The following is a 16,816-nucleotide window of genomic DNA, read 5'->3' on the forward strand; positions in this document are numbered from 1 at the left end:
TGTGGGCTATTTGAAGACAGAGTGGGGAGAGTTAAGAAGATCCTGTAAATCTGCAGGCATACTCAATCACAGGTTGAGCCTGTTTTCCCAGTCCCAGAGTGGATTCAGCTGAATCAAAGTGTAATTGTGTGTTTCAGGCCAAGCCTCCCTCAGATGAACATCTTCTAAAGCTCTGCTCTGATGTTCTGCGTAGTAAGTATCTGTTTTTATGTCACTTTGCTGAGTATGAAAGCTGAGCTCTGAAAATTCCACCCAGTATATACCAAACACTGCAGTTGTCTTGGGCTTAGAGTTGCACATACATTACATTATACCTTTGATTGATTTATGTTGATTATATAACAAACTAGGGTTAAACAGCTTTATCTCGTGGACAAGGAACAGAACAAACATGAGACAGCAACAAATAGACTATAAATCTAAATAAAATATGTAATTGTCCTTTTTACGCTAAAAGCATGCTCACACTAGAAAGTGGTACAGCAAATTGGGTGGTTCTAGCAGCTTGATGATGTAGTGAGTACTCACTGGGCCAGTTGGTGAACCATTCACTGCTCAACCAGTAACATGCTAGCGCTCAGTCACAATAGTTCACACAGTTTATTCAAAAGACATATTTGTCTCTGACCCTTGTCTCTGTCAGTAAAGCATGCTTTTTGTGGCACAGATCTTATTCTGTCAGAGGATGGTTGAATAATATCCAAATTGGATAATACAGTAAAATTTTAAAATTAAACAAAACCACCTGAGCTGTCCATGTCTGCTGTGCACATCCACATCCATTTATAAATTAATCTAGCCCTTAATAAGCTATGGTAGCTCACTGTGTTTTGGATTCTCTGGCTCTGTTTCCTCAAAGGTCAGCACTGTCAAGACAGTTTGCCATTGCACAGTCAATTCATGTGTGAACTCGATGCAAAAGAAACATGCCAGTTTACCTCACCCAAGCAAGCAAATCCAATAATCATCTATTCACCAATTCCAGTTCATATCACTTCCATTCAAATGAATCGATTTTCCTACTAAATTTCACCATCTGAAATCCTGATGTGACCAGACCTTGATGACTAACAATAGCTGTGACTGTGCTGCTGTAGATGACACATATTTGGACCCCCTCACTTTCCCCAAATGAGCAAAGATAAAGTAAAATAAGAGAATAGAAGAAGAAACAAAAAGCCTTTTGGCTGATGGTAGCAGGTAGTTTGCCCATTTTGTAATGATGATATGATGATGCTGTGATGATAATGATGATAATTTTATCATATTACAGTAATGCTGTTTCCACAGCAACCCAGCCACTCCTTTAACTGTCCCATCAGACTGCACAGGAGAAACCTGGGATGCATTTGAGGAATTGGAGCATTCTCCAGGATGGCAGACTTTTTCAGCTCACGGGGTGAAGGATGAAGAAGCATAGTTAGCTGAATGGAAAGCACCCATTGGCTCTGTAGCAAACAGGCTCCTGATTGGCCGCTTATTCCAGTGTAGTGGCAACTAATAGGATTAGACTAATGGAATTCAGGAGAGAGAAAAGAGTCTGTTGTAATCAGTGAATTGATGGCTATGATTATATTTCTGGGATAAATATATAGTCACTGTTTTGACCATTTCCTTTTTTATGTGCTTCTAATAATTATGTGGTCAGACTCTCTCAGTTTAGACATGATGTTTAAAATATTTATGTATTAATAATCACCTTCTGGCTGTGCCCTGCAGACCAACTCCCAGCATTGCTCCAGTCCCTGGCCCCCCCAGCTAGCTGTGAACCCTGCCACAGCATGAAGGGACCCCCAGGCACGCCAGGAGCACCGGGACCCAAAGGCTCCATGGGAACTCCAGGCTACCCTGGCAGGAGTGGTGCTCCGGGTTACCCAGGACCTCCTGGAATGCGGGGTTCTCTGGGCCTTAAAGGTGATTTAGCCAACAATGTTGAATTTCTTCTGAGGTCAAACATTTCAAAAGATTAATCTCAAGACCTGAGGATGGGTTAATGTTACCTGTAGGCAATGTTCACTCTAAGCCAGTGGTCTACTCCATTATCTGAATCCCAACAAGAATATTCAGTCTTTTTACCCTGATGAAAACAAGACAATAAATAACATCACTACTTCATGAACAAGAGCCAGCACAAAATTTACTGCTGTTTTCATCTACGATTAAAATCAAAACAGTGTCATCGACTTACAAATTGGATGTGTTGATGTTCACTGTACCCCATAAAACAACATCATTAAACAAGTGAACATCAGTAAAAGTCAGCAGAGCAAAAGACAACAAATACTGCATGCAAAAAACCAACTCAACGAGCTGTCTTTGATTTATCACCACTTCAAGACACAGAGTGGCTAATCAGCTGTGAAAGATGCCAAACTGTATCACTCCACTGCTGTATATGATTTTGACTTGTTAGTTCAGGAAAACAGCAACTTGAGAGGTGTCAGGATTGGTTTAAAACACTAAAGGAAGAGACTGAAAGCTGACTGTAAGGAGAAAATGAATGATGCTGTATATACTGTATGTCCGGGAGGAAATTTTATGGAGGCACCCATTCATTCACTATTAAGATTAACATCCAAATCTGATGTCATGGCCACTGACTGATCAGATGTACTGCATTCACTGATGCCATTTATAGTGAGCCAATTTGATGAAGCTACACATCAAGATCAGTTTACTTGACGTGAAGTTCTGGTCAGTGTGTGAAAAACAGTGTTAAAAAAATAAATTTCTTCTTAATGACCATTAAACAATAGAGACTGGAGCCGAAGTATCAAAATTTAACAGAATTTATTTTCTTGTACAAGAAGGAGCGTTTCACAATGCAACACACAGGATGAGGTTACAAAGAAAAAGGCTCCCAGTGGAGCGCCTATAACAGGGTTTTATACACCTTAAGTGGGCGTTACAGTTCTTTTCTTAATCTATCAAAATACAGACTTATTTATCTTATTTATCATGTCTGTTTTCAGTTCTCCTGTCCAGGAGCCATCTTGCCCAACTGTCCCCCAGATGATGTCTCACACTTTCTCCAACAAATTTTAATTTCTACATCTTCCTCTTAACAAACATAATACTGAACTTCCTTGAACCTTAGCTGATAAGTCTGCTGATGTTGCAGAGTTGCAGTACAAGGCAGGAACAATTCATCATGATCTAGATAAAATAGTAACACTCATACGCAGTGCAATCATAATTTTTATAACAAACAGCTTCATAATGTTTTCTGTGGCTCTGGAGGAGCTTTGACATCAGAGAAAATAACACTGATGACATCACAATGAGTCTGGTCATGAACACTAGATTTTTATCAGAAATCTGATGTCATGGAGATTTAGAAGTCAGAGAGAATCTACAAAAGATGCTATCAAGTTGCATTATGAGAAGTGTAGGATCCAGCATTTTCAAGCTTATATAGGGACACTAAGTTAGAATATTTCAGCCTCTGTTGCATCAATTTTATCCATTCTGTTTTGTTTTGTTCAACAGTCCCCCCACTTTATGGAAGTGCAATACTAGATCACAAGAGTACCCCTTTAACTTATTTGGTTTTAGATTCTTTGCTTTTATTTCAGTTCACTATTGTGCATGTGTAAGAGAGGGAAGATGATGAATAAGAGGCAAGATTAACTCTACATGTACATGATTCTTGTTCACTGAAACCCACTCTACATACACGCTGAGTTGTAAATGATATTACAGTATGTACAGTAAGTTCCACTAGAGAGCAGGGTGGGGGAAAATTGAACACAGTGTGTTAAGTAACAGAAATGTGGTTTAGACGAACCAAATGACAGAATAATGTCTATTTTCAATGATTGTACTTATGGTCAGTCATCTGGACAGAGAGACACTTTCTTTTTCCTCCAGGAAAGTTGCCAGGTCATAGAAAGTGGCACAACATTCACAACTGCATACACAGGTTTTTTGTGTCATCAATGGTTTTGCACTTTTTAAATTAACAAAGGACATTTGCTATGAAGTTTTTAATTGAAAGTTGCTGTGTAAAATGTTGCCATAGTGGACATGAATGATGTCAAAAACTCCAAAAATAAGACCTGTGCTGAAAAAGAAGAAAACAAAAGAAACCTAATTTAAAGCCCCGATGATTAGGATTTTAATAAATCCAGCTTTAATGCCCCATAGTGGTAATATCAAAAACATACTGTGGCAGTCCACAGCATGCTGAAAGCAACGTTTTTATATAAACAGAGCCTCTACAAACAGAAACTGTTGCATTTAAATTGTACAATTTTATAAAACATTTCTTTATTAGGGATTTAAGGGTTCATTCTTTCAGTGAAATAAATTGCTGTAGTGTTTACTTGGTATGAAATCCTACAGACTCTTCCACAGAATAGGAATGGACATCGCTGGGTTAGAGGGAACATTGCCTTTAATTTCCTGCAGCTCTGAATCTGGCAGCTCATTTATAGAAACTCTAATGCTGTCTTTAAAGCAGACATATTTTGTCCCTAGGTGACATGGGACCAAGAGGGCTCAAAGGCAGCAATGGAGAAGGTCACACTGGACCTCCAGGACCACCTGGACAGCCAGGTATGTAAGAAGCACAGCAGCATCAGCCTGTTTTCTGGAGGATCTTCACCCATTAAGCCATTTTGTGGAGTTGCAGCTATTTCAGCAACCTAACCACAGTGTTCTGACATCTGAGCTTTCAGATCTGTGCATGAGTGCATTTTTAACAAAAATGCATCAAGGCTGTTTGTAGTCTTACATTATTAACAAACGTGTGGGTGGACACTGTTTGTACTTAATTTTCAGTGAGTACTTTTAGTGACAGCTTGATAGGTGGGGTGAGGGCAATTAACAGACAGTGAGTGCTTTATTTCTCTGTGGAAGCCATAATAGCCTATTAATTCATCATAGAGAGTATGAGTAGATGCAGTTTATGATCCAGCATGTGCTATTTTTGGTTCATAAAAGTAATTTAATGTAATCTTTGACTTTTTTCCATACATGAGACAGAAATACCAAAAACAACTGTGTTTTATCTATCTGTATATATTTTTCAATTTTTTTCTTTCCTTACATCTGCAGGGGTTCAGGGTCCTCGTGGCTTTGATGGAATCGGCCATCCAGGCAACCAGGGAATTCCTGGGGAACCAGGACCCCCAGGTGATCCTGGTAAACAGGGCAACCCAGGGCTTCCAGGGATTTGTGATGTTTCCATGTGCTATCAGACCTACAACCTCAGGGAACATTACAGCAAAGGACCCAATGTCTGATGACACAGCAGCATGGGAGAGGCTGCTATTGGTTAAACACCCATGTGTTTTAAGGAAGCGATGTACTGTATCACTGATTTACTGAGATGTGTGTGACTGTATGAGCAGACTGTGTGGAGAACAGCTGCACTGGAGACAGAAATAACCTCATTAGTTGAGTTAACATGGACAGGGCTTTGACTCATGATTATGGAATTCATGATCAAAGGTGGTCAGCAGGCCAGCTTACTGGCTAGCTTACTGATACCAGGTTAACATGGCTACTTTATATTTAAAGTTTGGATAGCAGGTTTAAATAGTGGGCTCCAATCCTGAGTTAGACAGATTAGCACCAAAATGGTTGTAACTTGGTTGTGTTGGTTATTGTGTTACTAGGAAGAGAGCTAGGATTTGGAATAACATTAAAAATAGCTACCTCCTCTTTTAGCTGAGTTCCTCTTTACATTTCAGTTGAACACATTGCTAACAAGACAGGATGCTAAGAGGCCTAACACCATTAGTCTGATCAAATTTCAACACAAGATTCATGCGCAAAAAACTGATCTTTATACAACAAAATGTATAAAATATATATGAATAAAATAAAAATAAGATATCCTCATGCATTATAATTAAGCCAAATAAGACCATGGGCTTTCTTTTATACTGTGTGTCAGCTAATGTGGGGAAAAAAGGTACTATTATATTTTTCCAGACCATGAGTCCACATTAAAAACTACACATAACTGCGTATTATCGACAAAAGTGAACATGAATTACCACTCATGTTGTGCTTTGAAAAACTGTAGTTACTTTGGCTTCACCAGTTAGGGTTTATATCAACCAGTGAGGTTATTTCTACCTTCAGAGCCGCTCTGCCTCAGAGAAATGATTGTATCTATGAATCATGTGAAAACTGCAGTACATTCCTTGACAATGAATTTGGATATGTCACAATGAAGGAATCAGACACACCATTTTCGCCTGATTATCATGTGAAAGTTTAGCTAACTGTCAAGTTCAGGCAGTTTGATTAAAGATAAAAACCTCACAGTTAGTAGCAGAAATCTTTTCGGACTGATTTAGAAATTAAGTTGAAAGCTAATGCAGACGTCCATCCACCATTCCAACTACAGACCTCTCTCTTTGCCCCACATTATTTTACTGTCAACATGCTTCTAGTGCATCCTACATGTGTTTCTTTCTGGTGGAAGAACATAATTCTATCACCTTTTGTGTATGGAGCACCAGGATTAGTGCTAATCCTAATCCATCACTGTGACAGACAGGGTCTGTTTTCACCCATTATATTTATGTTGTCATGTTTTGCAATATCGTATAGACCTTTATGTACCTCAACTGCAATATAAGAGACAGGCCTTTATTTCTTATTCCCTTGTTTTATAAGTATATCTTTGAATTCTCTGTTGCCAAATCTGCTCCATCTTACTTTGCTGTTAGTCCAAACTCAAAACTTCCTACATGTCTACCTACTGCTCTAAGTTTCTCTCCTCCAACAAAAATACTGTTTTTCTCTATGGTTAGCTACTCTTAGCGAAACACTTTCTACACTGATGTTTAATTAAAATATCAATAGGGCATGATCCACCCAATTTCTGGTAGGCTATTTATCTCTAAACGTCTACAGAAAGTGTTGCGTTTCATCAACGGTAGCTTAACCACGCTTGAAAAAACGTCAAAGTAGAAGTGATCAGAAACAGTGTTGAACAGAAATATTAAAAGTCACAAAGATTTTGAAAATTCTAATTAAATATTGGTAATATGGAACAATCTGTTGAAACAACAGCAATGCACCGCGTTGTGTGTGCTGTGATAATGTGTTAGCAAAGAAAAAGGTTAGGTGGTGTATGATCAGCTGCCTGGGAGGTTGCACACTTTCACACTCCAGCATCAAGCTGGACAGTAGATTTCCTATAGACATTCTTGTAGATTTGCTCACTCAGTTCAGCACCTGCTTTTCCAAACGTGCACTGTTACTTATTATTCACACCTCACTAGTCTTTCAGTCTGCTTGTTTGTTGGACCCACTGTGTGACTAATTTTTTGACCATGCTTTAATGTTGTAAAGTTATATAGTAGACCTACAATGTGAATGGGTGGATTCCATTTTAGCATTATCTGTCAATGCTTTTCAAATTCAGTGAATGATAGAAAATGCTAAGTTGGCACAACTTTTAGCATTTAATGCATTGCTTTTGTTCAGTGAAATTCTAGCAAACCACAGCTGGGCAGACAATTAAGACTTAAGTCTCCATTCTATAATTCATCTAAGGTCTCAGCAGAAGGAATTCAGATAAGCTTGGGTATTCAGTCACTGGAGAAATGACGCTTCAGTGGGAACAAGTCTGTGGAGCCAAATAGAGCAGCTATTTCAGATCCAGGTGTCAGGATTTAGCAACAATAAGCTGCCACAGGCATCATATTGACTGTTAGAGGCAAAAAAACAATAAGCATTCACCTACAGAAATAAACAGCAAGACATTGTGTTTGCAAGAAGCAGGACAAGATACATTCTTTTTTTTTCTTCAGTTTTTGTTCAGAAGACTGTACTTCTATAGTCACATACAGAAAATATTGGTTGCTTTATGGTCAATGGCTCTTTCTTTCTCGAGAAGAGAGACTTAAAATTCCATGTATGCTGAGGACTGATAAGACAAATATGTTGTGACAAAACTCTGTCTAAGACTTGTAACCTTTCCAAATGCTGTATGGAGTCACAAACGGGTTAGTGCCTCTCTCTGGGGTTCAGACTTCAGGAAGCCAGCTTCCAAACTGTTATTTGTTGCATTCAAACAGGATTTTTTTACCTGTCAGAGTAAGCTTGGCAGGTTTCGAAGTATCACTGCTGTAAGAGTAGCGAGCTGTGGTGCACATTCAAGTCATTTGAGTCTTAAAAAGTGCAAAGAATTCAGGTGTGCATTAAGCCAACAGTCCTGCTGGAAGAGTAGTGATTATAGTGAGATGATCCTACTATTTATTGCTATGGTTATTTTTGCAGTGCATTTTTTTTCCTAATTTTTGGTAAAAATATGATTTAACTGATTAAAGATATTACACAACTTTGCTATATGTCCTGAGCCTCTAGCTTTTCAGTTTCATAGTTTGCGACCATTATGTTTTTTAAGTGTTTTAACAACAAAACTAAACTTCTGAGGCCTGCATAGCGGCCCCTAGTTGCTACATTGTTCATCAAATCAGTGTGAAATAATTTGATGAAACAAACATATTGATGATTTTGCTATTCGTAGATACTTTCCAGTAGTGTAAATTTGCCCTAGATACTAGATTTTAAAGGCATGGGGTCATTAAAAGCATAAGTGTCCATCCTCTTTGGACCATGAATGTGCTCAAGAAATGTCATTGGAATATGTACATTAAACGATCAATTATCTTGTGTACAAAGTTAATATCTTGGACTTGGGTGGTGCTGGAGCAAACTTATCTGATGGAAATGTTAGGTGATAACGCTACCCCCTATAAAATAGAGCTCATATACACCTAATTTCCTGCAGATTTTTTGTATCAGTGTATTTCACTTGCTTCTCCTACAACAGCCAAACCATGATTGACGTTTTTATAGTTATGTTCAGGCAAACTCAAAGCACTTGGTTAAGGTTAGAGAGCTGCTAGTGTTGGTTGAATATTAACACTGAAAAAAAAATAGTAACCTTGATGATATCATCATGTTGCTGTCAGATGCATGATGGGAAATCCAGTATTTTTGACCCATACTAGAGAGTAATACTAGAAAGTTAGAATATCGTGTCCTCTGCTGCTCTGATTATGACCATTCTATTTTTAATCTGACTCTTGTGAGTTCCCCAACTTTATGGAAACACAACACTTAATTGCTGGTGTACCCCTTTAACCAAGTGTTTTACCAGCCTAAATCTAACAACACATGGGATACATTGACGCAAACTCAAGTCTATTGCTTTGTATACCCAACCATCCACCCTTACCACCTCCTACGACTTCTCTGCGGCATAGGAATGTTGTAAGATAAGAAAAAAAATTGCCACTGATTACAATCCAGGCAAAATGTATCCCCAAAAAATATTTGGCAAAGCAAATTAGTAGTATATAAAAGGTATTGTGTGGGAGACAGTGTTGTACGAGGTCACAAAAATATTAATGAGGTTGGATATTCATACCAAATCTCCATTCTTGACAGACTTTTGTTTACAAAAGTGTCACATGAACAATAAGTGACAGTTAAGGCTCATAAGGCATTTATCATATGAGAATAGATTTAACAGCAAATCCTCAAATCTAAATGACAAAAGGCCTGTTTGTCAGTGCCTACAGCGTTACACTCACATGCTGTGTACACTCAGCCACCCACTCCAACCTCCCACCTGAAGCTTTTTGCAGCAGTATGTCATCACACTACTTCCGCTTTTGCTACTGAGGAAGCTTCCGTTTTTCTGCTGAGTACAGTCTCACATTTAATGCCGTGACTGTGAAACCTGTAGCTGTGGTTGTTTTTGACACAGCTTTAATCTGTTATCTTGAAAATCTTTTCTTATATCTGTATCATCAAAAAGGGGCCAACCAGTAACCATCCTCACAGCAAAAACAGTCTGTGCTGTGTCGGTTTATTTTCCAGTGCAGATGGTGACATGATTAGTCACATTTAACAGTGCAGTTTGTCTGTGTTTTAATTTTATTTCAGTATGCAGGGGTTAGAAAAACATCCTCTGTGTTTGTAATATATTCTGACAAACATCCATTTCTAACTTTTTAAAAGTTTATATTATCTGTTATATCCGTAAATGCTGGAAAAATGCAATGTTTACAATGGTATTTTTGTATAAACGTATGATTACATTGCATCATTATTTTTGATGGAAAACTATTTTATATGAAAATAAATATTAATTATGGAACACTGATTTTTCACTGTTCTTCATTGCAGTTTTTCATTATTTCATCATAATTCTGTCAGTACAGATTTTTGGTTAAAACACACAATTTATTCAGGGGAATAAATTATTTCACTTAGAATCATTTACATATATCATTTTAAAGCCAATAACTAAGCAATAAAAATGTAAATATTGTAATGAAAATCATTTTATAACTGAATAAAAACAGCCTCACATGTGGTTTTTATTATCATAAACATTCACATATCAAAAGATCCCCGCAAACAGACAAAAAATTAGAGACCATAGTCAGCACAGCTTACAGACCACATGATTCTAGAGACAGAAATAGAGTAACAGCACTGACCAATCAGACTGACTAATAAAACCTAGGTGTGGTCACACAACCTTGCAACAGATTTCATGTTATTTCTGCACACGTATTCCAAGATAACACATGTTCCAACTGGTCTGCTTGTTTTATCAATGTGTTTAGGCCTACAAGGGCATGGGAGAAGGTAAATTACACCAACAAGTGTGCAGCTAAGACACCGCCTGATGCTTTAGGTTTTGCCTGTAGTATGACTTGTTAAAGTTCTCATTCACATGGATTTTTTTGTCTGTGTGTGTGCAACCTTTTTATGAAATGGGAATGTTGATTTTGGCCACAAACACTGTTACTATTCTTGTCATTATAAACATGGCCACACATGTTAGTGTGCATGCTGGCATTTTCAAATTTACTTACTCATTTTTTCTTTTGTGAATTCACTACATACTCCAAACATGTTTAGAAACAGCACACAGTTTGTGGCTGGGATGTAGGGCAGGATGAACTATCAAGACTCACTTCTGACATATTCAGGTGTTAAGTGTGGATTGCTAACCCGTGGTTTACAAGGCAGCTAAAATATTGCTGATATTGCTATAAACGATACAGAATTTGACATTATTATTATTATTATCATTAGCAGTAGTAGTAGTAATAGTAGTAGTAGTTATGTAGGAACCAGCATTTTTGGAGCTTAACCCATATGAGGGATGAACATTTCAGCCTGTTTCTGCTTTGATTATGACCATTTTCTCAGTGTCTTTTGAGTCCCCCCAACTTTATGAAACTGCAATACTAAATCACTGGAGTCCCATTTAAACTCATTGGATTACCTTATTCTTAATTACAAATGTTTCCGATTAGCTTTTGAGTACGTATTGCAGCTGGGCTTTGTCCAATTGGCTGTCCGAATGAATAATGTCCATTCAATCAGGTTAGTCAGTTTTTTCAAAGCCTCCACTCATCAGGTTTATCTCAATTTAATTAAAGGAGCTGATGTTTTCAGCCAGTCAGGGTCCACTGATTCAGTCACTACATTCTCTCTTAAATTTTAAATTCTCTGTGCGCCCACACAGGTGTTTTCCACTTATACTGATTAGACGTCTGCACAGGTGAAGTTGGGTGAGGTTATGATGGAATTACATGAGGTCACCAAACTTTACAAATAGCTATCATATGTATGTAAAGTAATATGTCTTTTTTTAACCGTTGAATATTTATCTCAGCATTCTGTACACTCTTCACTTCTTTGCACTGTTTGTATCCTGTTTACAGTTCACAGAAACAGTTTCACCTGTATGTAGACATTCCTTGTGTATATTTCCAAGATCGTTGTGTTGTTATTTTGTGTAAGTACATTGAGAGCCACTAAACCAGTGTCAAATTCCTTGTTTGCATAAACATACCTGGCCAATAAAGATGATTCTGATTCTGATAATGCAAATGATAAAGGTAGAACATCTCCAACCCAAACAGGTAGAACTAAACTAATCAGGTTATTGACAATGCTTGCTCAGTATCTTATAGAAATTACAGAGATGAAACTCAAGCATTATCATTTTATTTATTATTTAATTTTATTATGTCCAGCTGTATTTCTGTGCTGGGAAAAATACCCCAGAGAAGCTGCATTCAGCAGTTTGTACAGTTTGTTTTAAAGGCAGTGCTTGATGGTGATATATAGAAGATACAGTGGGCTATAAACAAAAAGTTATTAAAAATAGATGTTTTCCACAGCAGACATTTGCTATATCTTAATTCCCTTAACTGCGGTGTATTTTCAGCCTTCGTTTCCCCTTAAAATACACTGTTAATCTGCAAATTAATAAAAACCTGCATTCTGTGTTTATACTGTATATCTGCCTAACTACAGTGTGTGAATTAGAGGTTGGACAAATAAATCGATATTGCAACATATATAAGTGATATTTCCACTTGCGATATGTTATCGATACACTAGTGCAAAGTATTGTACATTTTTTTAAACTTTGGTAGCCGAAATGTGGTAGCTGAACACACTGGTGACGATCAAATGGACATCAGTTGTAGGTGAGAACGAGGAAGAAATGCAAGCAAAATAACCAGCCATGAGCCGCTGCTGTGTCTGTGCTGGAAAGACAGTCAGCTGGAGCTTTGACAGTCACTAGAAATACATTCATGGCCCTTTGTGAAAGTTTCTGTGTGGTACCTGTGTTGTTAGCTGAGCTAGCAGCTCTACTACAAGAGGCTCTCTGGTGTGTGTGTGTGTGTGTGTCTGTAGTGTCAGAATGTAGCTGCTGATGATTGTCATGTTAATGTTTAGCCTACTGTTGTCATTCGTCAGCCCTGGATATCTTGTTAACTCTGAATATAGCACAGTTAGTTATCTGTGGGTTGTGTGTTGTGTTTACTGCCACAGAGAAGGAATAAATCTTTGGGTTATTAGCACAACAACGCCTCTCTGTTGTCTCAGACTTGTTAACTCTACCAGCAGCTGCAAAGGCTGCCGTCATGTATCCTCCCTCTAGTCTCCTCAGGGATCCTTCCTCACTCCCTGCTCCTCCTCAAGCGTGGAACAATCAAATAAGGGAAACGAGAATTCACTTATCAAAGTAGGAAAAGCACAGGTGGAACTAACAATATTAACAATGGTTCCAGCAGTAAACCTAAATGGAGTTCAGCCATTATTCTTGTCAAAATATACAAAAAAAGTAAATATAAAAATGAAAAACAGGAAAAAACCCATTATGTGTCATAAAACTGCTGTGACACCAGGAAGGGAAATAAACCTTAAAAGTTAAAGGTCAACTAAAGGATGTGGTGTGAACGTCAGCTGCGTTAGTAGTGTTGAAAGTCAGGAGATCACCAGATTATTGTAATGACGCAACTATATAACTACTGTAAATATCAGTAGTGGAAAAACACTAAATACATTTACTCAAATAGGAAGAGGAGAGAAGAAAAAACAAAATTCTGATACACAAATCTGTTTTCAGTTGTTGGACTTTTTCTCTAATCTTTGATTTTTGCTGAAATATTGGATCATTTGAACATTTATTGAAATGAAACCATGTGAGAAGTTTAGAGGGAAAAATCATATTTGGTGGAGCTGATAACAACTCATAGACATCTGAAATGTGACCCGACTACACACTGCTTTTTGTAAGACATTAAAAGCCAAAAAGGCTTAACAATGTGTTGTATTTTAAAAGCTTGTTATATTATCCATCGTGTCAAATCTTCATCTGAAAAGTAACTAAAGCTGTCAAATAAATGTAGTGGAGTAGAAAGTATAATATAGTACTATCAAATGGAAATACTCAAATAAAGCACAAGTACCTCAAAATTGTACTTCAGTACAGTACTTGAGTAAATGTACTTACTTATATTCCTCGAATGGATTTAATGTGAGGACATCATGTACTAGTAAGGTGATACATTTGTTAATTGTCCTACAACAAAAATAACAGTAGAGCTCCTGAAATCATGAAAAACTATTTTTGATTTTATTGCACAAGATTTTATAATAAATACTAGAATTTTGAAATCAGGACTTTTACTTGCAACAGAATATTTTTACATTGTGGTATTGTTTTACTTAAAGCACTTCTACTACTATCTAAAAACTTTCGATCACAAAAAGTATATATTAATTTGTGGCTAAAAATATTCCTCCTGTTCAAGTAAAGTGTGCTAAAACACTATAGTGTCTAGCTGTGTTAGGAAATAGAAATTATTGAGCCTTTTTAAAAAATGTAATTATATATTTGTGACCTTTTAAAAAAAAGATTTATGTATTTAGTAGTTAAATATATGTCATGGAGCAGAAGCTTGTGGATTTTACTTTCCATTTTTTCCAAAGTGGAGCTGATAACAGCACAGCACAGAACATGTCTGGACTAAATAAAATTCAATTTGATTTCATTTCATTTCATTTCCTTTAATTTAAATGTTTCTTTTAGGTTATAACCTTTATTTTATGGCATATGGTTACTTCATTTTCAGTTGTGGCGGGTCATAGTGGTCAGGTAGCAGTTTTACCACTGTCAGCTCCTGAGGTCTTAAAGGGAACACACCTGAGGATGGTTACTCATTAGCCAGCCAAGTGGTGAGAATGGACCTTAAAAACACCAGTAGTCAAGAGACAGGGAGAAGAGAAGGCTGGGACATTCTGTTCTGAGTTGAAAGTGATAAGTTGACTGTGAGAAAACAGGAGGGAGAGGATTTGTGTTTGCCCCTCACTCCTCTGCTTTCTATTTGCCTGCAGGGAAGCATCACTGCCATGGAGCACCCCTAGGACTAAACCCTGGTCCGGGAAGAATTTCAGTTCTTTCAAGTCCCCTTCACCAACCCTCCCCATTACTCAATAAAGTTATGTTGTGTTTGAGTCTCATTCCTGTGTCGGAGTAGTGATTCACTTGGTTTAAAGCGCCCCAATTACCACTTACTTTCATGTGGCCTCCTGGACATATTCTTGTAGACCTCCGTCTACAACTCAGATTCATCTATAGCTATATATGGATTTGAAAAATTTGAAAAGAGCACCTAAGGGGATTTTTTGCAACTTTTTCCTCTAGGGTAATCACAAATGCATTTTGACAGGAAATCATACAATCATTTCTGAGGTGAATGGAAAGAGCATGTACAGAATCTCAGACATCATCAACACTCAGTTAATCTGAGGTTCAGGAAGAAGTCATGCTCAGGGTAATTTTTGTAATCAGTAAATTGTTATTTTCAGCTGAACTGGTTTTATGTTCCTTCACCTCAACAGTGAAGCTCAAAAACGATCTGAGACAAATGTAGATGTGAATGTTTATTAGAGGGTCTGTCATTTCTAAACTTTTTGTTAAAAGCAGCAGCATGATATTAATTTGTCCCCACAGAGATGATTAAAAGCTGAGAAGATTAAACCTGAATGACTCCAAGGTGAGGATTAGGTTTCCTTTCAGCAGCCAGGTGTGTTGAGAACAAGTTTCTATCAGAAGCCAGTGGTGGGAATGTGTGTGGCACAACCTGATCTCATAGAAATATGTGAAATGACCATAAGCAATGTCAATGGAAAGTCAATTAGGATCCACATGAGGTAAACACATGAATGCCCTGGTTCAAAAATGTCACATGATGGGCAGTGGTTAATGTTGTTTTTTAGTTTAGAACATTTTATTTTATTGTTATTTTTATTGTCATTTGACTGAATTTATTACAGTGCCTGAGTTACAATTGTTGTTCTTTAAAAACATTGTATAGTGTGTGATATAACTGTCATTTTGATATAATGAGGTAGGTTTGAAGGAATAACAGAGCTTCAGCTGTGTCAAATAGATTGTCCCCTTTACTTTACATTATTAAAAATGCAATTATATTCCTCTAATAATGATATCATTATTATTATCTTAAAAAAATAAAATGATGAATTTGTTAAATATGCTCACCCGTGGCTAATGTGACTTGCTTTATTGGCAATTTGCATAGATTTCAGTTTGATATGATATGATCACATGAATCCAACATTATCTGTGTTAAATAAATATTTGCGGTTGCCTCTACATCGTTGCAAGGCTGATTTTTTTTTCAAATGTATTTTCTCTCATATTATTATTATTATTAACAATAAGTGATGAATCAGTACACACATTTCTTATCCATAATCACTGCGCTTTCATAGATGTCCAGAGCAACTGCTCCGGCCGTCCATTGACTCTAATGTTAACCTGACTACGGTGCTTTAAGACGCTTTGAACATCAGTCCCACTTGAGAACTGAGGGAGGGAGGACCCGCCGTCTGAATTTATTTTCCCCACTGTCAATTCCCATGTTAAGTTTTCTTTTAATGATATCCTCAACATTTCTTAACATGAAAAACTAAAGGGCTTTCTGAAATTAGATGCTGGACATGTTTTAAAGTAGTTATTATTTTGATCAACCTCATATATGAAACTGTTAATTTCTGGCCTAGAAAAATATTTGGTGACATAATAACAGTATTAACTGCTTTTCCACTATCACCACTGATTCTTGTAAAACACATGCTGGGATACTTTTTTCAGGTTAAAAGTAGAGTAGCGTTTCACAGGACAATCCTTTCTTTTTCTTTTCTGTGATACATTTGTAGGAAATGTTTAGTGATAGCAACATTTCAGTTAAAAAGAAAAACTGTTGGGGAAACGGGTGCTGTGAATGACGCTGTTGTAGTGATATTGAAATGTATGTTATGCTACATTTACCATGTAAATAATGATAGTGGATGTAATTCAGCAGCCTTTCTTAGAGCTCAGCCTCTATCTGTTTGTACCATCTGCATGCCCTGCTATTACTGAATTGAATACTGGCTTTAATGCCAGCAGTCTTTGAGAATTTACAGTATATGTGCAGCAGTCACACACATACTT

At 37.2% G+C, this 16,816-nt stretch overlaps 1 protein-coding gene across 1 annotated transcript in view; it reads left to right on the top strand.

Annotated features, from left to right (window-relative positions):
* The window catches only part of LOC121887731 (collagen alpha-1(XXI) chain-like), a 68,037-nt gene extending 58,074 nt beyond the window's left edge, over positions 1–9,963 (top strand). The window contains exons 28-31 of the mRNA XM_042398656.1: positions 138–192; positions 1,720–1,914; positions 4,480–4,557; positions 5,059–9,963. Coding sequence (XP_042254590.1) covers positions 138–192; positions 1,720–1,914; positions 4,480–4,557; positions 5,059–5,246 — 516 coding nt within the window. The 3' untranslated portion in view covers positions 5,247–9,963. The remainder of the gene's footprint in view (positions 1–137; positions 193–1,719; positions 1,915–4,479; positions 4,558–5,058) is intronic.
* The last annotated feature ends 6,853 nt before the right edge of the window (positions 9,964–16,816 follow it).

This window comes from Thunnus maccoyii, chromosome 21 (assembly GCF_910596095.1).
Source record: "Thunnus maccoyii chromosome 21, fThuMac1.1, whole genome shotgun sequence".
In the NCBI taxonomy this organism is placed as follows: domain Eukaryota; kingdom Metazoa; phylum Chordata; class Actinopteri; order Scombriformes; family Scombridae; genus Thunnus; species Thunnus maccoyii.